The sequence below is a fragment of the Myodes glareolus genome, chromosome 3 (genome assembly GCF_982192425.1).
Source record: "Myodes glareolus chromosome 3, mMyoGla1.1, whole genome shotgun sequence".
NCBI classification, from domain to species: domain Eukaryota; kingdom Metazoa; phylum Chordata; class Mammalia; order Rodentia; family Cricetidae; genus Myodes; species Myodes glareolus.
The window spans coordinates 104,284,130-104,308,826 of NC_142028.1; the positions used below are offsets into that span (position 1 = coordinate 104,284,130).

The 24,697-nt window shown below is 42.3% G+C and overlaps 2 protein-coding genes and 1 long non-coding RNA gene across 3 annotated transcripts in view; 1 reads left to right on the forward strand and 2 right to left on the reverse strand.

Annotated features, from left to right (window-relative positions):
- Positions 1-6,357: 6,357 nt before the first annotated feature.
- LOC146895073 (uncharacterized) lies at positions 6,358-8,003 on the reverse strand. Its single transcript, XR_015000818.2, has 2 exons — positions 7,476-8,003; positions 6,358-6,992 (listed from the first exon to the last, which is right to left on the reverse strand). It is a non-coding gene; the product is annotated as an uncharacterized LOC146895073 (long non-coding RNA).
- Positions 8,004-8,008: 5 nt separating this feature from the next.
- On the forward strand, positions 8,009-10,946 carry Rps6 (ribosomal protein S6). Its single transcript, XM_048453036.3, has 6 exons — positions 8,009-8,138; positions 8,634-8,765; positions 9,102-9,312; positions 9,522-9,668; positions 10,557-10,714; positions 10,805-10,946. The coding sequence occupies exons 1-6, from the start codon at positions 8,133-8,135 to the stop codon at positions 10,898-10,900; spliced, it is 750 nt and encodes a 249-aa protein (XP_048308993.1). The 5' UTR covers positions 8,009-8,132; the 3' UTR covers positions 10,901-10,946.
- Positions 10,947-13,437: 2,491 nt separating this feature from the next.
- Positions 13,438-24,697, reverse strand: part of Dennd4c (DENN domain containing 4C) — a 94,462-nt gene continuing 83,202 nt past the window's right edge. The window contains exons 27-33 of the mRNA XM_085686229.2: positions 24,153-24,335; positions 23,152-23,347; positions 20,168-20,413; positions 19,086-19,203; positions 17,490-17,631; positions 15,841-15,905; positions 13,438-15,203 (exon numbers count right to left, since the gene is read on the reverse strand). Of these exons, the coding sequence (XP_085542355.2) occupies positions 15,067-15,203; positions 15,841-15,905; positions 17,490-17,631; positions 19,086-19,203; positions 20,168-20,413; positions 23,152-23,347; positions 24,153-24,335 (1,087 nt within the window). The 3' untranslated portion in view covers positions 13,438-15,066. The remainder of the gene's footprint in view (positions 15,204-15,840; positions 15,906-17,489; positions 17,632-19,085; positions 19,204-20,167; positions 20,414-23,151; positions 23,348-24,152; positions 24,336-24,697) is intronic.

Sequence of the window (24,697 nt, forward strand, 5' to 3'; positions counted from 1 at the left end):
CAGCTCTCGTACCCCAGCTCGCCCCTCCCCCCAACTTTTGTACTTTTTATTTTGAACAAGGTCTTTGTTACTCAGACTGACCTTGAACTCACTCCACAGCCTCGACAGGCCTGAGTTTGTGATCCTCCTGCTTCGGCCTTCCCAGTACTGAGATTCCAGGCTTCTACCATCAAGTACCTCCTGCCTCTTGATGTGTTTCTTCCTTCAGTAGACAAAGCAGTCCCTGTGTTAGGAATATTCCTAACATCCTGAAATCAAAGATCAATACTTTTTAATCTAAGAACTTCCTGCCTCTGGCCACACTGCCTTGCAATAGGTACTAGCTACACATCCATGGAATGATGCTGAGACCTCTCCACGGGGCTGTGCAGCATCTCTGAACAAATTCAGAATGTTTGCTCACACCGAGTTCAAGCTTCCATCCCTTCTCTGCAGCAAGGTCAGCTTGGGTTAGGAAGCTTACGGAAAGATCGCAGAGGATGTTAAACTTACGTCAGGTAGTTGGAAAGGGGAGAGGGGTCACCGCTACCAGAAAGACAGCACAAGCAAAGCCAGCAGCACCGGGATGATGGAGTGATGGCGGTGATGAGCTTCTTACTCTCCTACCGCTGTGACAAACGCCATGACCCAGGCAAGCTGTACAAGACGATGCTTAGCTGGGATTATGGTTTCAGAGGGTCAGAGTCCATGATGATGGAGCAAAGGCCTGGGCGCAGGAACAGCTGAGAGCTCACATCTTGATCCGCAAGTAGGAGGCAGAGACAGAACACTGTGGATGGTTCAGGTGTTTTGGAAGCTCAAAACCTGCCCCTAGTGACACACCTCCCTCCAACAAAACCATACCTCTTTAGTCCTTCCTAAATAGTACTAGAAACTGGGTTCAAATATTCCAACATAGAGGCATTGGGGGACACTGCCATTCAATCCACCACAGTGAGAAAAGCTAACACACGGATGGCCTATTATGTCCCAAGAACTGAGGTTTCTGTCAGAGATTAGAGCACTGATCTCTGACAAGAGTGCTACAAAGATGGCTTTGAGGCACATAAAGAACAACGGGTTGCCCGAGGCCATCTAGCTATTAGGCAATGGGGAGTTGGCTCGGGGGTAAAGTGCTTACTACACAAGTACGAGAACCTGAATCTGAACCCCAGCATCTAAATAAGAAGCTGTGTGGAGTGTATGCATCTGTAATCCAAATACTAGGAAGGCAGAGATAGGTGGACTCCTGGAGCTCGCTAGCCCAGCTGAACTGTTGAATTCAGGTTCCGTGAGAGACCCTGCTTAAATAATACAGCAACTTCTCAAAAAAGAAGTGAGGAAACAAAGAATGAAATACCTGGAACATGGAGCAGAGGCTGCCCTCCTATACTAACTTGATCTCATACAGAAGACTCATTCTGGAGCTGGAGAGAAGACTCCACAGTTGGAGCTCTTGCTGTTTCAGAAAAAGACAGCAGTTTGCTGCCTAGCACCCATGTTATGTGGTTCACCTAAGTCTAGGTAGAGAGACCCTGATGCCCCTTCTAGCCTCCAAGGACACCTACAAACACACACACACACACACACACACACACACACACACACACACACACACACACACACGGGCGGGGGCATATGCCAGGGGCTGGAGAAATGGCACAAATGTGCCACACAGACATTGAGGAACCTGTCTGACTCCATGGTGAAGCCAGGAGCCATTATACTGTTTTTTTAGTTTCACACTGTATACATAATAAATAAATCGTAAAGAAACAAGTTTCTATTTACTGTGAGAGCTGAGTTGCTCTCTGTTTCCTGGAACCTGCCCTTCCCCCAACCCATGACCTTGATTTGTCTTTGAGAATACTCTTGCCCTCCCTGTCCCTCTCACCCCTTCCCAATCACATGGTGTGTGACCACATTTTAAGATCTTTTTGTATTTCTTTATTGCCCCACTGTCTCTCTTCCATAAAATTGCTCGTTTTTGCTCCTTAAAAGGGGCCCAAGAGATGGATTTGGGCTTTTCTCTTTAACCAAGCTTAGGAGTAGCTGCCCAGCTCTTGGGTGTACTTCAATAAAAAAAAAAAAAATCAAGTTTGCTTTAAATTTGGCTCAAACTGTGGTAGTGGTTAATAGGTTTCTCTGCTAATGCAGAGCCATAATGCAGTAAGCCAGATCAAGCAAAACTGAGAAAGTACAAGAACAGGTTTCTTTGAGCAAAGCCATTCCCAGGCGGGTTCTCTAGTCCCAGAGGCAGAAGTCAGAGAGGCCACAAGCCCAAACTAAAGCAGGGAGATCATATAGGTTGTAGGAGAGGGGTGATGACGTGTCCGCCACAAGCTGGGTTTGTGCCCAAGTATGGTCAAAAACTGATGCCCACTTTAGATGGGGACTTGGGTGGCTGGCAACTTCAGAGGAGGAAGCTGCCCTAACCCTAACCACCAAGACTTCTTGGCTTCAGAGGCTCTTTGAGTGGCCAGGATTTGGTGAAAGAGGCAGGAATGAGGCTTTCTGGATCAAGTGGGACTTTCCAACCAAACAGTGGTCTTAGTCTCGCCTTTGGGATTAATAACATACATGCAGATAAAATGTTATTATGCATAAAACAAATATCAAATCTAGCAGACATGGTGCTACATGTCTATAATTCCAGTGCTCAGAAGCCAGAGGCGGGAGGATCAGAGGTTCAAGACCACCTTCATCTATACAGCAAGTTTGCGAGCAGCATGGGCTATATAAAACCTTGCCTCAAAGGACAGAAACATGGACACAGAGATACACAAACAATATGCCAGATCTTATATTCCACACTTCTGTAAAAATGTCCGGATTCAATGGGTGAGAGAACCATGGCAATCCCTGCTCCCGAGGACAGTTACAGCAGTGATTCCAAGGGTTCCCAACCTTCCTTTCGTGTATATGAGAAAGTGTGTCATCCTTTTACTTTCTTCCTTATAGTTAGAAATCGGCCTTAAAAATGCACTTTGGGGCTGGAGAGATGGCTCAGTGGTTAAGAGCATTGCCTGTTCTTCCAAAGGTCCTGAGTTCAATTCCCAGCAACCACATGGTGGCTCACAACTATCTGTAATGAGATCTGATGCCCTCTTCTGGCCTGCAGGCAGACACTCAGACAGAATATTGTATACATAATAAATAAATATTTTTTTAAAATGCACTTTGTGTATTTAATCTTTCCCCTACAACTTCTCTTCCTGCTTTTATTGTTTGCTTTGAGAAAGGGTCTCAGTAGTTAGCCCAGGCTACTCTGCAACTCACTGCTTAGCCCCAGGCTGGCTTCAAACTCCCGATGCTCCTTTCTTAACTTGCCGACAGTGGAATTAGAAACATGCACCCACAGCTGACTGGCTGGTTGGATCCGTGGCTAGTCTAGGATGGCCTCTGCATTGTAGTTGAGGCTGGCCTTGAAGGCTGACCCTCCTGCTGAACCCTCCGGAGTCCTGGAGTCCAGGTACACCCCACCCTGCCCGGCTGGTGCTTCCTCTTCCTCTCACAGGGCTCGCTCTGCATTCATGGACGCTGCGTTTCTAGACACGATCCTCTTGACTATTTGGAAAAAGGAGAAACTGCACACATAGTGAACATTTGGAGGCCTCTTCTTGCATTGCTCCTCTAACAATACAGTCAGACAGCTATTGACATAGCATTTGTTCTGTATTAGGCGTCATAAGTGATCTGGGTTTAAAGAACACAGGAAGTTGGATGTGTGCAGCGCTCGGTATTTCGCTGTTTTACATAAGGAACTGGAGCATCCATGGACTTTGGTATCCACAGGGGCTCCTGAAACCAACGACTCACAGAAACCGTGGGATGAGACCCACATTTGTTATATACCTAAGGCTGACCTTACACTCGGGATCTTCCTGCCTCATCCAGAGTGCTAAATTATGGCAGATCTGTACCACCAAGACAGACAGACATATGATACCGCTATTTAAAACTTCGAGCCAGCTGGTACATAGAGCAGCAGGTCACACATTCTGAATTTGCCCCATGGCTTTCTTCATACTCGGAGTCAGAAATCCTTACCCCTTTGCCCCCCCCCCCTTTTATAAAAAAAATTCATTTTTTTTATTTGCATGAATGCCTGTGTGAGGGTGTCAGATCTTGGAGTTATAGACAGTTGTTAGTTGTCATGTGGGTGCTGGGACTTGAACCCATTGAACCCAGGTCCTCTGCACAGTCAGTTTTGGTTTTTTGTTTTTTTTCAAAACAGGGTTTCTCTGTGGCTTTGGATCCTGTCCTGGAACTAGCTCTTGTAGACCAGGCTGGCCTCGAACTCACAGAGATCTGCCTGCCTCTGCCTCCCGAGTGCTGGGATTAAAGGTGTGCACTACCACTGCCTGGTGAAATAATTACTTTCTTTCTAGCACAGATATTCTAGATTTATTTTGATGTTTATCTGCCCCAGATCTGACGTCACTGAAATTTGCTAGAGAATGCATGATTTTCTGGTTAGGTCATAGATTTTAGAAACCAAGATCTGGGGGATAGGTGTGCCCCCAAGTTCCAGATCCTATCTAACCACCAAGTTGTACACAATTCGAAACAGATGAGTACACACTAACACTTTACACCCAGTTCAGAGGATTCAGCCCCATGTCTTCTCTATCCCACGGCAGCTCCCCCATCTCTGCCTCTCTCCCTCACTTTATCTTTTGTTTGCTTGTTTTGAGTCAGGTTCTCTCTACATAGCTTTGGCTGTCCTGGAACTCTCTATAGACCAGGTTGGCCTCAAACTCACAGATATCCATCTGCCTCTGCTTGCAGAGTGCAACGATTAAAGGTGTGAGCCACTGTGTTCATCTCACTTGTTTTAAGACAGGGTCTCCCTATGTGCCCCAGACACTTGCTTATAGGTGCATGTTTTGTATTTGAGATGATGAGGTCTTGCTAGGTAGTGGAGACTGGCCTAGAATTTTTGACTCTCCCCCGTCTACTTCCTGAGTGTTAGTGTTATAGGCCTGACTCTAGGAATCTTACACAATTATGGTAATCAAAACAATGTGAACTGGCACTGGGCATCCAGACCAAAGAAACCGATCAAGTGTGCAGAAATAAACCCATACCGTGAGTGCCAAATCTGTGAGGTAGAGCCCCCATCCCGTGTAGTACTAGAACAACTGGATAGCCACACGCAGAAGAGGCTGATTCCACTTCTGGAGAGACACATTAAGATAACTGCTCCACGTTTTGCAATGGTGTGTGCCTTGTAATTCCAACCTCTTGGAAGGCTGGGAGAATTACTTGAATTCAGAGACTGAGAGGCTAGCCTGGGAAATGTAGTGAGACTCTGTTTCAAAAACAAACAAACCTCAAAGTGGATCAATGACCTAACGTAAGAACTAAAGTAATTAAAATTAGGGACCAATCTTGAAGCTCAGATTAGGGGTGGCCCAGGTCTACAATAATGCCAGCACTTGAGAGGAAGCAACATGAGGATCAGGAGTCACCCTCGGCGACAGTACCAAGTTTGACATAGCAAGTTTGACAGGCTAGTGAAAGCCTGTCTCCAGGAAAAACCACAGTATCACTCCCCACCCCCAATCATTTGTTACTTGAGACAGGTTCTCACTATGTACTTCTGCCTGTTCTGGAATATATTATGTAGACCAAGCTGGTCAGGAATTTGTGGCTACAGTCCTATCTGGGCTCCAGTGCTGGGGTTAAAAGCACACACCACCAATGGCAGGCCTAACAATCCGAAATCTAGAAGAAGGCAACAGGGTCTGGGGAGATAAGAGCAGTCGCTGTTCTTCCAGAAGACGATGATTCAACTCCCAGCACCTTCATGGAAATGGACAACCATCTGCAACACCAGTTCCTGGAGACCAGACACCTTCTTCTGATAACTGAGGGTTTCAGGCCTGCAAGTGGTGTACAGACATACATGCAAAATACCCATACTCAAAATAAACAAATAAAAATAAAAACCAGGCAACAAGTCTTTCTATAATTCTGATGTCATTGCATAAAATACATTTTTAATTCCTCAAAAATTAAAAACAGTACTTTACTCTTGGGAGAAATAGGCAGAATTGTGAGTTCCTAACACGGGTGACATAGTATAATCCTGTCTCAAAAAATTAAGAGAGAAGCCTCTCTATAATCCAGCAAGCACATGGCTTACAACTGCCTATCAACTCCAGCTCTGGGGTGGGGGGGACCCAATACCTCTAGCCTTCTCCAGTACTTGCACACACACACTAACACACACACCCACATATACAGAATTTAAAATATTCTTTTTCACTGGGTGGTGATGGCACACGCCTTTAATCCCAGCCCTTGGTAGGCAGAACTCTGAGTTCAAGGCCTGCCTGGTTTACAGAGCAATTTCCAGGACAGAAAGTGAAGTCTCAAAAAACAAAACAAAAGTCTTTATTTAAGAAAATGGATGAAGTTCACCTTTTACAAGATGAAAATGACTGAGAGATGTTGGACAACAAAGTTAAGTACATTTAACATTCCTGAAATGTACACTGAAAACTTTATATATTATGTGCATTAGTGTTTTGCCTGCATGTATGTCTGTGCAGCTCTTTCACGCTGTCTGTGTGTGGAAGCTAGAAAAATATATCAGATTCTGGCTGTATGGGTGCTGAGAACTGAACCCAGGTCCTGGGGAAGAGCAGTCAATACTCTTAATCCATGAGCCAGAGATAGATAGGGAGCTAGAGATAGCCCCCTAAATTTTACATATTTTTACAATTCATTTGTATTTGTGTGTATTATGCACATGGACAGGATATGTACATACAGGTCCAGGTGTCAATGGAGCCAGGAAACTGGAATGACTAAGTTTTTTAAACACAGGATAGTTTGTTTTCTTGACATGAAAAGAAAAAGCATTAAAAATATAGTAGACAATAATCTGGTGTGGCGGCCCACTTCTATAATCGCAGCATTCAGGAGACAGAGGCAGGAACTCTGTGGTTTCCGGGCCAGACTATATATCGGATTCTCGGCCAATCAGGGCTACACAGTGAGATCTTAAAAAAAAAAAAAAAACAACAATAAGTTTCTTCTTGATATTCATTGTAAGTGGAGTCTCCTGGTCATCCCTGGAATGTTTTGGAGGACTAATCAAAACATGACCTAGTGTGCCACCACCTCCATCCTTTGGTACGACTAAGAACTACAAAATTGCTGTTTGGAGATCCCTCTGCTGGTTGGTTCCATATTACTACATTCTAAACTAACACATATAGGGCTTAAGCGATAATCATTTAACAGATATTTACTGAACACATTCATATTTCGTGTCATGTACTTAGCCGCATCCTGAGGGTGCCTGAACTAAAAACCTGAGCGTTGACTCAATTTGCCATCTAGCACAGGAGCACACCATTCAATCATTTATGTGTAATGACCAACCAATATAAAACCAGCGCTACACTAGAGGAAGGAGGGATCCTACTTTAGGCAGTATGATTAAGGGAAGGTTTAGAGCTGATAGCTGGTTGGTGGCTCACTTCTTTAGTCGCAGCACAAGAGAGGTAGCAGCGGGTCACTCCGGAGGCAGAGGCAGCCTCTGGGTTATCGCCCCCACCCAATTCGCAAAAGGGAAAAAGATGGCGTAAGAAAAAGTAGGAAGACTCAAGACTCCGAAGCATCTGACGGTTGTCTGTGCTGGGTAAATGTTATTACTTAGCTTCTGCGACCCGGCGACTAGAGAAGTCACTCTGATAGATGCAGGACAAAGCATGGCTTTCAGGATTTCTTGCTGCCGATCGCTGGGATCAGGACAAAACTCTTGCACTGGAAATCTTTCGCAGAGATGAGGGACGGGCTAGCCCAAGCGCGCTTTCCCACTTAGTACCACTAGACGCCAGGGTCGGGAGACCAGACTCACGACGAAGCGAGAAACAGCACCTAGGAAGCGGAGAACCCTCAACGCGAACTACCAGTCCCGTCACCCAGAAAAACCAGGAAGCCAGAGAACCACTCCGCAAAGAGGATGCCTTTCAGCACGCTAGTCATCCACCCCGGAAGTACCGCCTCTCTGAACTCGCTTCCGCCGGCTCCTGCGCAGGCCAGTCTCGCGAGACTTGAGAGCGCTATGTGACCTGGGTTAAGCGGAAGTTAGGTCTCTTTTTCGTGGCGCCTCCTGGGCGGTCGGCTGTGCGAAGATGAAGGTAGGAGGTTGTGGCTGGGCCTCAGTGAGAGCGGGGAGGCTTAATTCGAGCGCCAGAGCGCAGCATTGCCTCCGCCCCAGGTGGAGAAGGGGCTGAGGCAGGAGGATGCTCTCTCTCGTGGGCTTGGGGCTCCCTGGGAGAGCGGATGGCGGCTGATTGCGGCGTTGGAACGGCGGACGTGGCTCAATGGCGGCGCCCGGCTCCCGACCCGGTACAGCCGGGTTTGAGGCTCAGCCTGCGGCGGGCGGTCCGACTGCTCGTAGCCCCTAGTCACCGCGTGCTCTGCGTTCCGGGATCGTGAGGGGCGCTCTGGCGGCCTCATCGCGTTCCACAGAGCTGTAGGAATCCATACCCCACTAATGTACTTAGCCGTGCTTGGGCTTGCAGGAAGAGTCCGTATCTCGAGTTTGCTGCTGCAACGAAACGTTATGCGACCGAGTTGTTGACGTTGCGTGTTTTCTAAGGTTTCCTTTTTACCCTCTTTAAAATTCCTAGCTGAATATCTCCTTCCCTGCCACCGGCTGCCAGAAACTCATCGAAGTGGACGATGAACGCAAGCTTCGGACCTTCTATGAGAAGCGCATGGCCACGGAAGTGGCTGCCGATGCCCTGGGTGAAGAGTGGAAGGTAATGATACTGGCAGGGTTTCCCAACTCTTCCCAGTGGTTGTGAGGACTTTTGGCGTTTGACAAAGTTGGGTTGTTTTGGAGTTAGGTAGTAGATAAACCTGGGGAGAAGTGCCAAGGGAAGTTGTAAATTAGGCTTTTGGAAGCCCTATATGACGACTGGTAAAACCTGGTTGGTTCATAGTGGAGAATTTGCTAGTTGAACTTAACTTGGAAATGTAGACAAAACATGAGGTTATTTTCTCTGGCGAGGTGTGACTCATTAGAGGTCAAGATCCTACACTTTATAATTGGAACAGAACTAGTAAATGTACTGGTTTTTTTTTTTTCAACTCAGGGTTACGTGGTCCGAATCAGTGGCGGCAATGACAAACAAGGTTTTCCCATGAAACAAGGTGTCCTGACCCATGGCAGAGTGCGTCTGCTGTTGAGTAAGGGGCATTCTTGTTATCGACCAAGGAGAACTGGAGAGAGGAAGCGCAAGTCTGTCCGAGGATGCATTGTGGATGCCAATCTGAGTGTTCTCAACTTGGTTATTGTAAAAAAAGGTGAGGATTTTATTCAAGTTTCTAGATATTGGTTGCCCTGGAACTTGATCTGCCCCTGCCTCCTAGGACAACACGAGCGCTCCTGACCCAAATGGTTTTTAACTGGTATTGTCTGCATGGTGATTGATGAACAATTAGGAATTATTAATTAAACATTAAATTGTGGTAAAAATTTAATTTTAGTTTTTGTTCTGATTGCTTCTCCTAAGGAGAGAAGGATATTCCTGGACTGACAGATACTACTGTTCCTCGTCGGTTGGGACCTAAAAGAGCTAGCAGAATCCGAAAGCTTTTTAATCTTTCTAAAGAAGATGATGTCCGCCAGTATGTTGTCAGAAAGCCTTTAAACAAAGAAGGTAAGGGTTGTGTATTCTGTCCTGTTGTAGCAGCATTGCTTGCCTGGAGTCTTGACAGTGAAGTTCATGGCTTTAGGGTTAGGAGAGGCAAGGATTGGAAATTGTCAGATTACAAAAGTATTCTCTGTTTTGGAATTTTCTTTAAAAGCATTTTCGTGTGGGAGTTAGAATAACTTGGAGGAGACCATTCTTTCTTGGGGAAGTCAGGTTCAAGATTAGTGTTTTGGATCACCAAAGAAAACTTTCATCTGATTAATAGCCTGATTTTTTTTTCCCCCCCCCGTCTTTGGGTTTGGGATATGGGTTATACTTTATAAGGAGATGTTTGTGATTTGGGGGCATGAGTAGAAAAAATGCATATTTATTTGTAAAGCAACTTACTCATGAAGAGTCACAGCAGCAATGACACGATGTTGATGTTTCTATAGGAAGCACAGGACTGCTGAGGTGCACGTGAAGTGTGATACTAGAGGAAATGTAACTTGGTTGTCAAGAGTTGAAAAATGGTCCTTTTCATGGGATGAGTAGCTCAACTATAGCAGAACTTGGATGTCTTTTTTTTTAATAAAGCGTCTGTGATGTGAGATTACATCAGGTTTCTCTGTTCCTAGAGAGGCTGTAAATGTTTGCAAATCCATCTAAAAAATAATCGATAGTAACTCTTGAATTCTAGTACTATGTAGACTATCGACTCAAGCATATGGGAAATTGAAAATATGGTAGAGTTAAGAAAATGTGGACCACAGGATCAGGAAGACTTGTGAAATTTTTTTGAGTACAACACTGGCATTGAATGAATGAGGCCTGAATTTGGGCCTTGTGTGTTATACCAGTGGGGACATCCATCCGGCAACGATATTGAGAAGTGTAATAAACCTGTATTTTTAGGTAAGAAGCCAAGGACCAAGGCACCCAAGATTCAGCGTCTTGTGACTCCACGTGTCCTGCAACATAAACGTCGGCGTATTGCTCTGAAGAAGCAACGAACAAAGAAGAACAAGGAGGAGGCTGCAGAATATGCTAAACTTTTGGCCAAGAGAATGAAGGTAAGACAGTGGTGTGACAATGCAGAACTGCCACCGAGCTTGCCTTTTTCACCTGGAGAAATCCTTAACTGTTTTTGTTTGTTTGTTTAGGAAGCCAAAGAAAAGCGCCAGGAACAGATTGCCAAGAGGCGAAGGCTGTCCTCACTGAGAGCTTCTACTTCTAAGTCTGAGTCCAGTCAAAAATAAGTCTATATGGGTAACAAATAAATGATGAGACCATGAGTCACCTTTACTGGCTTTTTATTAGTTGTGTAACTAGATAAGTGAAGTTGAAAAGGAGTCAGAAATGAACACACTGGGTTGTGTTAGAAATAGGGGGAAAGTGTTCCTATTTAAATTATGTGCTTTTATCCTGGAACTAGCTCTTGCAAGCTAAGGCTAGGCTGGCCTTGAACTAACAAAGATCTGTCTAGGAGTGCTGGGTTTAAAGGTGTGCATGCCACCACCTGGCTTAGATTTTTTCTTTTTAAGTACAGATAAGGCAATAAATGACTCCATACATAAGATTAATAGTTTAACTAATTCTGGAAATACAGCCTTGCTGGTGTCACACACCTTTAGTCTCAGCTCTTGGCAGGTGGATCTCAAGTTCAAGGCCAGTCTGCTCTACAAAGCGAATTCTGGGATAGCCAGGGCTGTTTCACAAAGAAGCCATTTTGCCCCCATCATTTGTGCTAGGGGTTAAACCTAGGCCTCAAGCATGCTGAACTACTGCTGATTGGCATCCAGTCTAAAACATGGCTGTTGTTCCACAAGGTAGAACCCATGGAATAGGTTCTTTCTGTTATGCATAACTTTCTGTCGTTTAGACCAAAGGAGTTTTGCGAACATAAGTAAAATGAGAAATGGCCTTCAAAGGACAGGCTTAGAAATTCTGATCCAGTAATTTAAGGTTCTTTCTCTGGCTGCTAGGGCACCATTCACAGCCAAAAGAAGAGGGTGTCAGACTCCAGAGCAAAGCCACCTCAAATGAAGACTTGGGAACCTTTTTATTTGTAGAACACTAGGTAAATGGTGTCCCTTTAACTGGTTGGTCATGTAGCTCTCAGCTGTTCTTAAGTCAGAGATAATTGTAAGGCTAGTAAAACCACTATCGAGTCCTACTAAATGCTGACTTGAATGTTAAAGAGATTCTGGAAGTTGTAAATACTGCCTGTGAACGTTAAACTCCATGGTCTTTGTAGTGCTTAGCTTATGACATCACATCTTAGACCTCTTCCCAGCAGATGATACTTCATCTTGTGCTCAGGCTGAAGCTGACCACAGTCCTTGCTCCTGCCAAGGCATCATCTTTAGATGACACATAACTTACTGTTTTCCTGTGGTCCAGGCTGGCCTTGGAGGCAAAGCTGTGCTTCAGCCAACACCCAGCTTTGATTTAAATTGTATAAAGTAGGTTTTTACTATGGCAAGACCTGGCTGGTCTGAAACTCACTAGGCTAGTGTGTGTCTGTGCCAGCATGACTGGAAAGAATAGGATCTTAAGGTATGTTACATGTAAAGTAAGCAATACAAGTTCAATTTCCTTAAAAAACAAGTTAAAATAGTAAAGACCAAAGCACTGCTTATAACCTGTGTCGTGATCAACTCAAGATATAAAGCCAATATTTTAAATGACTACTACTTATGGGGGGAGGCAGTAGCCAGCCTGCTCTTCAGTGGATTCCACGACAGACACAGCTATGTAGTCGTAAACATTCGTGTTGCCTTTACTACCATGAGAAGAAATGCAAACATTTTTAAAGCTCACCCTGCTTTCTAGAGATGCAGTAACAAAACCAAGCTTTGCGTCTTATGATTGGGGAATTTCAGACATGATTAGATGACTTGGTCACTATAGAAGTACATACAACCTTAAACTAGGTACTTTTTAACATCAGCCCATCAGTGAAGTTACCATGAGGTGTTTGTTGGTTAAATATAAGGTCTATGAACTTGATATAAGTTCCTTTTAGGTTGCTGGGGTCAGCATAAAAATAAATTGAATTACTAGAACCAAGATGTTAAGCAAAATTTAAGTTTTGAAGATTGCTGATCCTCAACTTTCAAAATCTGGGATTGTACCATAAATGGGATTGGTAAAGGTGCTAGAGAAGCCTGTAAAATTAAGACGGTGCCAGACTGGTGACACACCTTTAACCCCATCATTCCGGAGACAGGTGGATATCTCATCTCTTGAGTTCAAGACCAGTCTGGTCTGTCAAAACTAGTTCCAGAACAGGGCTGTTAAACAGAAACCCTGTCTCAAAAAACCAAAAAAGGAGGGGGGGTTGTGGCACACCCTTTTAATTCCAGCACAGTGGCAGGTAGATCTCTTAAATTCAAGGCCAGAGAGCAAGGTCCATGAGAGGCAGGGCTCCAACAGTTCTCATGGATGTGGATGGTAGCAAAGACTTGTAAATATCTAGAAAGCTGTGTCAAGCCAGTTGGTGAGGGTGCACACCTTTAATCCCAGCACTTTGTAGGCAGAGTCAGTGGATCTTTTGAGTTTGAGTCCACTCTGGTCTGAGTGGATTTCAGGACAGCCAGGGAGACCCTGTCTCAAAAGCACAAGCCAAAACAAAAAGTTATACCAAAAGTAACTAACAGATAAGTTTGATAACCCTGACATAAAATACTTTGGCAAGTAGCAATTCAGGTTATAAAGACCAGAAAACCTGAAACAGAAATGGAACACCCAATCATAGAAATTGCAGCAGTTTAGAAATGTGACAGACACCAAGTTTAAGATTTTTCTTTTTATTTAACTTTATATATGCAAGATAATAAATTTATTGGGTCAATAGTGTTAAGATATAAGCTGTAAAAATATATATATATTGAAATTTGTAAAAGATCCAATTTGAAGGTAATAAAGACTTTACAAATTTTCTGATAAAATTTTCACTTAACACTCAAAATTCAGACTACAATTCTCCAAAGTCAGATTGACAACTTTTAACATTGAAATGCTGGTACATAATTTTAAGAATTTCCCACCACACAGAAGAAATTTATGCTATTTATTAACGTGTACCATATTGAGGTAAGTTTATGTGTCAACTGGTTTAGTCACCTGCACTATTAGCATAAGTGCACAAATAACCACTGGCTTTCTAAACCATGCAGACAGCTAAGGCAAATTTGTTGTTCTTGGGTTAATGGATGTTTTAAACAAAAAGCACAATAAATGTCAGGGCATGTGAGGTCATGATTTTCTTAAACTTACTGGCAATAAGCTCAATAAGCTTTAAGGTTTTTAAGACTTAATTGATTCAATCTAAAAAAAACAGTATTTACAAATACACACTTATTCACAAGCATATAAATCAAAATATTGTACAAGAATAAAACTTTTATATGCAGTGCAAATTCTCTGTCCCACAGGGTGTTTTTTTTTTTTTTTTTTTTGTGGTACTAGAACTAAACCTAGGGCCTTACATACTAACTAGCCAAATGCTCTTACCACTGAACTATATTTCTAGACTTCCTTTCAACTTATTTGGAGATAAGAGTTGTTCAGGCTGGCCTTGAACTTGAGATCCTTCTGCCTCCCAAGAAACCAGGATTATAAAAAGTAATCAATACCAACATTTGGCCTGCCTGAATAAAGATTTCAGTATGTTTTAAATATGTTCTGGATAATTTAGGTAGGTTACAAAGTTTAATTTCATTTTACCTATTGGATTCCAATGGAAGCATCGTAGATTAATTTGGTATTGGAAGATGGAAAGGAGCACCTGGATATACAAGATACAACCTACTAACAGGATAATACATAATTTAAAAGGTAAAGATACAAAATTTAAGTCACAGGGAAGGCAGTTATGACTTTTAGATGCTTTTGGAACTGCTGACTACAATTTAGTAGTCACTGAGGCCTCCTTCCAGAAACTATTGCAACATGCAATCTAAGTATTTTAATAAATAGACACACACATACCTATCGCATAGCCCCACACATATACAATCATACAGTTACTCCTATAATTGAAATATTTCACTTGTTTTGGGGTTAGGCAAATTTAATTCGCCATTTTCCAGCCCAGCAGCTTCAATAAAAACAAGTATCTAGAAAGATGAGACAATATTTCTTTTACACATACTGTGAAATCCAAAAATAGTTTTGGTTGTTTTCAGCAGAGGCAGAGAAATAGGTCAGGAACTGAAAATTTCCAACATCAATAAACCTCAGGGAGTTGAGTGATACTTTACACTCTGAGATGATTCAGTATGAATTACAGTTCATTGGTATTTTTATCCCCAAGAGTTACTTCATTGCAGCTTTCACCAAGTCACAATTTGGGGAAAAACTAGAAAGTTTCCGATAGGATCTATTTCCCCAATACTCTACCAAAATTTGAACATCTTATTTAGATGAGAGGCGCTCCAAAACATTTCCTGCACCACTCCACACTGATACTTGGTGGGGCATCGATTTTCTGTAACTTTTCAAGAATTTCTGAAGACAGACTTCTGTATGCAAGTCCATATTCATTGTCAAAAGCCTCTGAAAAACATTTTTGAAAATGCAATTGTAATTTTTTTAATTAAAAGCTATGTACTTAAAAAAAATGAGTCATGTGACACAGATTATTTTTAAATTGATTTTTTTTTTTTGGTGGAATGGAGTAGGGAATAGATGTCACACACAGTGTATGTGTGGAGGTCAGAGGACAAGTTGAGGGACTCAAGTTTCCTCTATCATGTGGGTCCTGGGGATAAACTTGGTTATCAGGCCTGGTGGCAGGTGGCCTCTATCCACTGAGCCATCTCACCTGCTGCTGTTTTAAAACAGTCTTACAGTCCGCACTGCCCTCCAACTTGTGATCCTCCAATCTCAGTCCCCAAATGCACCAGGCCCAGCTAGAGAGTAATCTGTTCTGCTTCTAAAGAAAGGCTTTAGTTGAGCTTATCATTCCAGAGGGACAGTCCACAATGGTGCAGAAGGCATGGCAGGAAGCTGTCTGATCCCATTTCAGCCGTTTTAAAGGCAACTATTTACTTATACCAGCTTCGTTTTCTTGTCCCTGTATGCAAGGAATGTGGTCTAACACGTATACCAGCTCCATTAGAAAACAAAAAACCCCTTCAACTTAGAAAACAAAAATGAAGCCTTTTAAATAATTCCCCATTAATCAACTTACCAATATCAATATTTTCTCTTCCAAGAGACACTAATGATAAGAAAAGGATTTCTCTGTATAAACTCCTATAAAAAAAGAAATTTTGTGATGTGGTCAACAATAACAAAAAATAGGCAAATATAGCAAACAAAACGTGCAGATGGAGATCTTGGTTTGGTGATTTCTCTAAAAAAATATTTACTTACTTACTTATTATGTATACAATATTCTGTCTACATGTATGTCTGCTGGCCAGAAGAGGATACCAGACCTCATTACAGATAGTTGTGAGCCACCATGTGGTTGCTAGGAATTGAACTCAGGACCTTTGGAAGAGCAGGCAATGCTCTTAACCGCTGAGCCATCTCTCCAGCCCTTGGTGATTTCTTTGTGACAAGACTTTTACTCTAGCTCAGGATGGCCTGAACTCACTTTGCAGTGGAGACTGGCCTCAAACTTCAAAGTGCTGAGATTACAGATACAAACCAGCACACCTGGCAGTATACAGTGAAAACATCAATTCCATACTTGGTTAGTAGCTCTGTAATTCCTGCTTTCACCCTGAGTATGTGTGGCATCTTTGAGGAAGTTGGTTGAAGGGCATGCTAAACTCTGTATGTAAAAAATATCCTATGAGCCACTAACTCCAATTTTAAACTTTTAAAAAGAGTTAATGGGAGCCGGGCGGTGGTGGTGCATGCCTTTAATCCCAGCACTTGGGAGGCAGAGGCAGGCGGATCTTTGTGAGTTCGAGACCAGCCTGGTCTACAAGAGCTAATTCCAGGACAGGCTCCAAAGCCACAGAGAAACCCTGTCTCGAAAAACAAAAAAACAAAACAAAACAAAACAAAAAGAGTTAATGGGGGTTGGGAGGTGTGGCACTGGCTGAACAAGCACAAGACTCCCTGGGTTTGAACACCAGTACCACGGCTCTAGGGCTGTGGCCAAGTGGCACTGTGTTTGCCCAGCATACACGAGAGCCAAAGTCTAACCCTTACCTAGCATGGCAAACATTAAACAAATGAGATGGACCTGTGAGATGAATTTACTATCATGGTGGAACACGCACTCAGAGTTCAAGGTCATCCTGGTCTACATACTAAGCTCGAGGCCAGTCAAGACTACATAGGGACTTACATCCAAAAAAAGGGGAGAGGACGCTGGGGGGCATTCATAACATTTGATATAATTATGCACCCCTGCCCTTTCCAAAGCTTCCACAACAAAATGCACTTAGTCAAGATGTGAATGTGTACAGAACCCAACAACAAGGATGAAGAAAGTAGTGCCACACTCCAAAACCGATCCTACTTCTAATCTCATAGTATCCAACAAGAAAAAAATTGAGGTCATCACAGGATGGCACAAGTTGTACTTACATGTGTCAAAGTTTAAAAATTCACTGCTTCTGCGTCCCCAGTGCTGGGATTAAAGGTGTGCGTCAAAGATTTCCAGTTGAGAGGAGAAACATTTCCAAAATATACCATACACCTTCATCAAGGACTTACCTTGTTAAGATTTAACCTATTCTCTTTGACTGACTCACTGTCAGACATGAATGCATATATTTGAATACACTCATTTCTTTTACAATTAGAGGTATTAAAAATAACATACACCATAAAATGTTAAATTGAGTGGCATCAAGAAAAAGATACTGAGATCATTACCTTTGTCTTTTCACATCCGGCTTCATTTGCTGGGAAAGCAGATTGATGGGCTTCAGAACGTCATTCTGCTGAATACTCTGCCTGATAGTCTCAACTAAAGCGCTGGCTGCCTGCTGCTCCTCTGATGGTTTCTTCTCAGAATCTAAAGAACAACATATGGAGAGCAGGTTTCCCAAGCAGTAACAAGGTTTCCAGAGCTATGTCACCTTAAGGTCTTCAAAATCACCACCTATTTGCTAGTAAAAGCATGTACAATGTACTTACTAAAACACGTAACCCTCTTCCCTTTCTCAAACTTACAGTTTCTTCCCTGAAGCTGGGGTGTGCTCCACCATATTCCAGAAACTAGTAGGGAAAGAACAACCTTTACTGACTGTGAGTACACCAGAAGGAAACCGGAAGAGAAAAAAATAAAAATCAGAGGCTGGGCAGTGGTGGCACACACCTTTAATCACAGCACTCTAGAGGTAGAGTCTGGTAGATCTCTGAGTTTAAGACCAGCCTGGTCTACAGGGTGAGTTCCAGGAGAGCCAGGACTACACAGAGAAAATCTGTATCAAAAAATCAAAAAGGAAACTCCAAGCTGGCGCTGGTGGTGCATGCCTTTAATCCCAGCACTCAGGAGACAGAGGCAGGCAGATCTCTGTGAGTTCAAGGCCAGTCTGTGGTCTATGAAGATTGTTCCAGGACAGCCAGAATTATAGAATTATATACAGAGTAACCCTGTCTGAAAAAGAAACTCCACATCCCCCCCACCAAGATCCAGGAATATCAGTGCTGACACCACTCTCCAGGCTCAGGCTCAAGCAAGCACCTACACGGGATAAATGGTTTGTCCAACAACTGGAGCCCTCCATCTTACAAGTTTTCTAGAATAATGAAAGGCATATCTGCTTTTATTTCTTTTGTACAACCAGGGAACATGTCCATTCCATTCTTACTGACAATCTCCACTCCTTCCATGGCTAGCCCTGTTTATAGGGATATATATATATAAATAAATAAATAAAACCTATTTTTTTTCTCCTAGCAACTTGCCTTCTCCGATTCCTCATGAAACAGATTCCTGAGGTCTTCAGGAGGGCAGTTAGCCAATGCTTCTTCAGCCATAACTCCCACTGAGTATGAGCCCACAGACTCTCAATTCCCCTTCCCTATGTTGTCCCATGCCAACAGAAAGTAGCCCATATATCCAAGAAAGTCAGGATGTTCAGCTGGAATCTCCAACTCCGTCCCATTCTAAACCCTGCCCTTGCAGAAAGATCTCAACTACAGGGTATTTAAGCTGCCCCCTCCTCTAGACCAGCCATGTAATTTTGCCTGCTTCCTTCCCCTGCCTCACCTCCGGGGGACTGGAACGGTCAGACAGGAATGCTTTGCCCAATAAACCTAGTCTTTTTAATTTGGCTTGATCTGTCTTACTGCATAGGTAGAGAAATCTATTATTGGGGGGGGGGTATAGAAAACCTGTTATCTAGCCTTGAGTTCAGGACAGTCAACAACAAATCCACCTATCTCTGCCTCTTGAGTCCTGGGATTTAAGGAATATTGCTACCAAGCCCAACCCTGTTGTGTCTTCGATTCTCTTTTACTTACTCAAATTCCTCCACGAGACATATAGAGGTTCTCCTGGTTCCTGATGAAGATTGATATTATCCCATAGCAGTTGTATATATACAAGTTTGCTGTCCTGGGACAAAGATGATAGAGGAAGCTAAAAGAGATTAATAAAATTAGTTTCTCAAATAAAATTTTACCAGTAATAAAATCTAATGAGTTTTCTTTTTAACTCTAGACCCAAAATTCTGAGCAAAAGTTTTAATTTTTATTAATACCCGATGATAAACTGCCTTATTATTTTCTGGCATATAAGTTTAGATTTTCTGACATTATAAATGGTACAAAGGCATAGGAGAAATTAGCCATCATTACAACAAAGTCTAGTAAAACACAGTATTAGAGTGTCTATAACTTTACAAGGTAACTTCTTTCAATCACTACCTGTTAAACAAGTCAAACTAAAATTTATAATATTTAAGAAAGACTGCTATGCGCCAAGTGTGTTTGGGGCCTGGTGTCTCCCAATGTGCAGTATCATAAAAGTATGTATAAAATGCAGCTCCCTGTCAGCAGTCAGTGATCCCAATCAGAGCTTTAGGAGGCAGGTCCTGGAGGTGGCCTGAGTGATCACTAGTGAGGAATTTACCTTACATAAATTACATAACTTTCCTAACTGTTAACTAATTCTCTGAAAATTATGGATGAGACTTTTCAAATAAGACAGCTGTGCATATTTCAGGAGAGACAATGACACCTGATGATTAAAGCTTCTTGTCTAGCCAACTGTGCAGCAAGACAGAGAAACCTGAGTCCAGGCCATATAGATACACACACAGGAACACTAGGGACACTAGGTACAGCTTCATGAGCTCTAAAAGAGAAAATAATCTCTTGGATATCAATTTTTCCCTCACTGCTGGCTGGGATGTGACTGAAGCCTGAACACAGAAGTCAGTCATCCTGAAGCATAAAGTCTTAAAAATGGAGATCCTATACAGCTAAAAAAACCAAAATGAAACCAGAAGGCTCAGATCCCAAACACTGTACCATCCCATCTCGCCTTATCTTACTCATTCAATTACACCAGTGCAGTCCAAGTACAGAAGGTGGTACCTCACCTGCACACCTTCATTACAATGTTCAGATGTGAGGATAAGTCCTGGCAAGTTGCTAGGAAGGTCCAAACGTCTGAAATACCAAACCAGGTTCCAGAAAATGATTGGATGTTGATTGATGAAAGAGGATGTATGAATGACCTGATCACCTTCATTTTCTAGCAAAGATTCAAGTTCCTTCCGAAGTACTAGAGGACTCAAATAGGGCACAGACACAGGAGGAGGATTGGGCCTTTTTCCTAGATGGTCCTTTAAAAATATATAAAAAGTGGATATTATTTAATTCTGTATGTTTGCCAGTACTCTGCAGTGAGATTATCTTCTCTATCCTGTTTAAATTGTATTGAGGATGATTACTATCTGTAGCAAAATATGCTAATGAACGAAAGCAAACAATGCCACTAGACTATGCTTAAACTAAATCATTACCAGAAAAAAATTAATAATCAACTTCAGTAAACTCTTTAAATAAATATAACAAAATAGTTTTGCTTTGGTTTTTCAAGATAGGGTTTCTCTGTGTAGCCCTGGCTGTCTTGGAACTAGCTTTGTAGACCAGGCTGGCCTCAAACTCAGAGATTTGCCTGCCTCTGTCTCCCAAGTATTGGGATTCAAGGCGTGTACCACCACTTCCCTGCAAATGCTTTTGCACATTTGTCTGTGTGAAGGTGTCAGATGCACCTTCATGTGCATGCTGAGAATTGAACCTGGGTCCTCTGGAAGAGCAGCCAGTGCTCTTAACTGCTGAGCACCTCTCCAGCACCAAAAAAGATTTTAAAGACTTAAAAAAACAAAACACTGTGACAGTTATTGTTGTGACTATGACAACTCTAAAAGATGGGGTAATTGGTTTTTTCTTTGTTAGCTAGGAGTGGAGACTGACAAAAACAGAAGTATTGCTTCAAGTTTGAGGCCAATGCAATCAATATATTGAACTCAGGGTCAGCTAGGGCTATATAATGAGAAGTTGTTTCAAAAAAAAAAAATCCAAGATGAAGCCCCACAACTTCAAGATGGCTATCAGACTGGATCTGGTTAATTTTGGTGTCTGATATTTTTTATTTCCAAGTTTTTAAAATAAAGTTAATTTAAGAAAAAAATTAAAACCAAACAAAACACACCCTGCAGTCAACCAAGACTGTAAAGCTCCAGACTGTAGGAACCCCTAGTAGTTAAAAGAAAAAGGGTGCAGTTTGGGGTTTTTTTTTGTTGTTGTTGTTTTGTTTTTTCAAGACAGCATTTCTCTGTAGCTTTGGAGCCTGTCCTGGAACTAGCTACTTTTTTTAAAAAATAAAGATTTATTTATTTATTATGTATACAGTATTTTCAGTATTCTGATAGCATATGTGCCTGCAGGCCAGAAGAGGGCACCAGATCTCTTTACAGATGTTTGTGAGCCACCATGTGGTTGCTGGGAATTGAACTCATGACCTTTGGAAGAGTAGGCAGTGCTCTTAACCGCTGAGCCACCTCTCCTGTCCCTGAACTACCTCTTATAGACCAGGCTTGCCTTGAACTCTCAGAGATCCGCCTTTCAAGTGCTGGGATTAAAGGCCTGTGCCACCACCATCTGGCTTTTCAGCTGTTTTTTAAAAATGATTTATTCATTTTTATTTTATGTGCACTGGTGTTTTGCAGGCATGTATGTTTGTCTGTGTGAGGGTTTTGGATCCCCTGGAGGTGGAGTTACAGGCAGTTCTGAGCTGCCATGTGGGTGCTATTAATTGAACCCAGGCCCTCTAAAAGAACAGCCAGTACTCTTATAATGCCTGAGCCCCCAGGCATCTAGTTTTATCAACAAACAAATTATGAGAAGAAAAAAGGAGTCTACAATTTAAAGACTAAGGTTTACCAACCCATTGAAAGGCGTAAACTTTACTTCACCCTGATGCCTGAAATCACACTCTACCCCCCATCCCCACATACACATTTGACCCTACTATAACAACAGAAAGTCAGAACAAAGAGGACTACCTGGTTTGGGGTATGATAATAACATTGTGATTATGTCTGTTTAAAATCATTTACAGATATTTGCTGAAATAATCACACATAGCATAGTGTTGTTTGAAACTGCCTTCAAAATAATCTAGGCATAGAAAAGTGAATGAAGACGTGCATGGAAGAATGGCCGCCAGCTGGAAGCAGGACTTACTGAGCAGAGCTGGGCGTGGTAGTAATCACACTACCACATTGTTGAGACCTTGTACATTTTTAAAAAAAATTTCCATATTAAAAAAAATAGTTGAAGCTAGATATGGTCGCACACGCCTGTAATCCCAGCATTTGGGAGACAGAAGCACGAGGATGCCCACAAGTTTAAAGGTCACCTCATCTACATAGTGACTAGGACAGTTGGAGCTACAAAGCAAGACTATGTCTCAAAAGTCAAAGTGCACACACATACGCAAGTAATTTTAAGTTTTAAAAGTTTTTGGTTTCTTTATGGACTTTTTGGGACAGGCTGACCTTGAACTTGCCATCTCCTGAATACAAGTATGCAGAATCATACCTGGCAAATGTTTATGTTCCTATGTGTGTATGTGTGCATATGGAGACCAAAGTTTGACACTAAGTATTTCCCTCAATCACTCTCTACCTTATTTGTGAGACAGTCTCTCACAGGCCCTGGATCGTCCTGCCTCCATCTACAGGGTGTGTGGATTACTAGGCATGTACCATCGTACGTGGCTTTTCCATCGGTGAGTGCAGGAGATCCAAACTCAAGTTCTCATGCTTGTGCAGCAGAACTTGAATGGCTGAGCCACCATCTCCCCCAGCAAGCCAGGGTCTTGTATGTAGTTCTGCCGGCCTTGAACTCACTGTGTAGCTTACCTTAATCTGTCTCAGTCTCTTGAGTGCTGGAAATACAGGTGTGAGACACCAAAAAAAAAAAAAACCTGTACCTATCACTTTTCACGTGGTATCATGAAATTATTGTGTTCCTTAATTACAAGAATATACAATATGATTACAATGATACATACCACATCTTCTTGCAGACTATTTGGAAGACTAACTGTCGAAATACCATGAAATGGTCGCTGGGAGAAGTCAATATTTTGCAAAGGGCCTCCAACGCTATGACTTCGAGTCAAAGACACATTTCGTTTAGATAAACTATTAGGCACAGATGAAATTTTCACACTTTGGACATCAACACTGGTTTTCTTTATTTCATCACTTAAAAAAAAAATGAAGCAATGCAGTTAAGTCATGAAAACAACTGAAATCTAGAGAGGTACAGTATTTTCTACAGTGGATTTAAATGTCCTGAATCACCTGAGAATTGGTATCCGTTAAGAATTAAATGTGGGGCTGGAGAGGTCCTGAGTTCAATTCTCAGCAACCATAAGGTAACTCACAGCCATCTATAGTGGTGTCTTATGCCCTCTTCTGGCATAAAGGTGTACACGCAGATAGAGCACCCATATACATAATAAATATTAAAAAAAGAATTAAATGGGAAGCTGGAGGTGTGGCTCAGTGGTAGAGCACTTGCCACTCATGTGAGCACTGTCATTCAATTTCTACCATGCCTCTTCCCATACAACAAATAAACATTTCCCAAGCATTTCAAATGCTGGTCAGATAATTAGCTGGAGAGGAGTATAAGAGGACATGATATAAGTTTTTTAAAAAATAAGGTGCCTATTCGGTTGCTTTATTTAAACGTTATTTCATCTTTATTAAACAAAATCTCAAAAAAGTACTCATCAATGTATGCAAATACAAATTTGCTGAGAGGCATTTAATTTCTACCAGGCCACGATCTAACTGAGAACAGAGACAGGATCTGATTTACATTGGCAAGGGGCAGGGATAGGACAGAGTCTCATTCATTAGCACAGATTGGCCTTGAACTTGAAATCTTCCTTCCTCAGACAGCTAGCTGTGCACCTCCAAGCCCAACCAGACTGTCTTTAAATAGAGACTGTTTACAGGAATATCTCATTTCCTACAGTGAATTCTGTGCACCCTGTGGTACCTTGATTCAACTGCATAGCTTGCTTCTTCTATTATGGCCTGGCTGTTTTTTGAGAAATCCATAAAGCTGATCAAGTCAGGTTCTGCTGAACTGGACACGGGTTTGTGCTCTGAGGGCTCATTTGCCGATGGAATGCTTCCACTTTGTAAACTGTCACCAGACGTACTTGGTTTCAGGAAAAAGCTAAATAAGGAACAGAAAAGAAAGAAAGACAGGGAGAAAGAGAGAAATAAAAAGCCTTAAAAAAAAATCCCTTTCTCCCTAAATGATTTATACACATAATTTTTGAATATGGTAAATATTTCAATACTTTTCTGTTGGTTTATGGAACTTTGAACTGTTTTTGAATAATGACAATTGAAAGATCTTCACTGAACTGTAAAAAAAGAAAATCCTTGAGCCTAGGTTAGCTAAGTGAGTAAACAGGCTTGCTATGAAAGACTGAGGCTCTGAGTTGGATCCCTGAATCCTAAAGTGGAAGGGGAAAATCAACTCTAGAGGACGCTGGCCTGCGATCTCCATGCACACACTTCTTTACGCACATA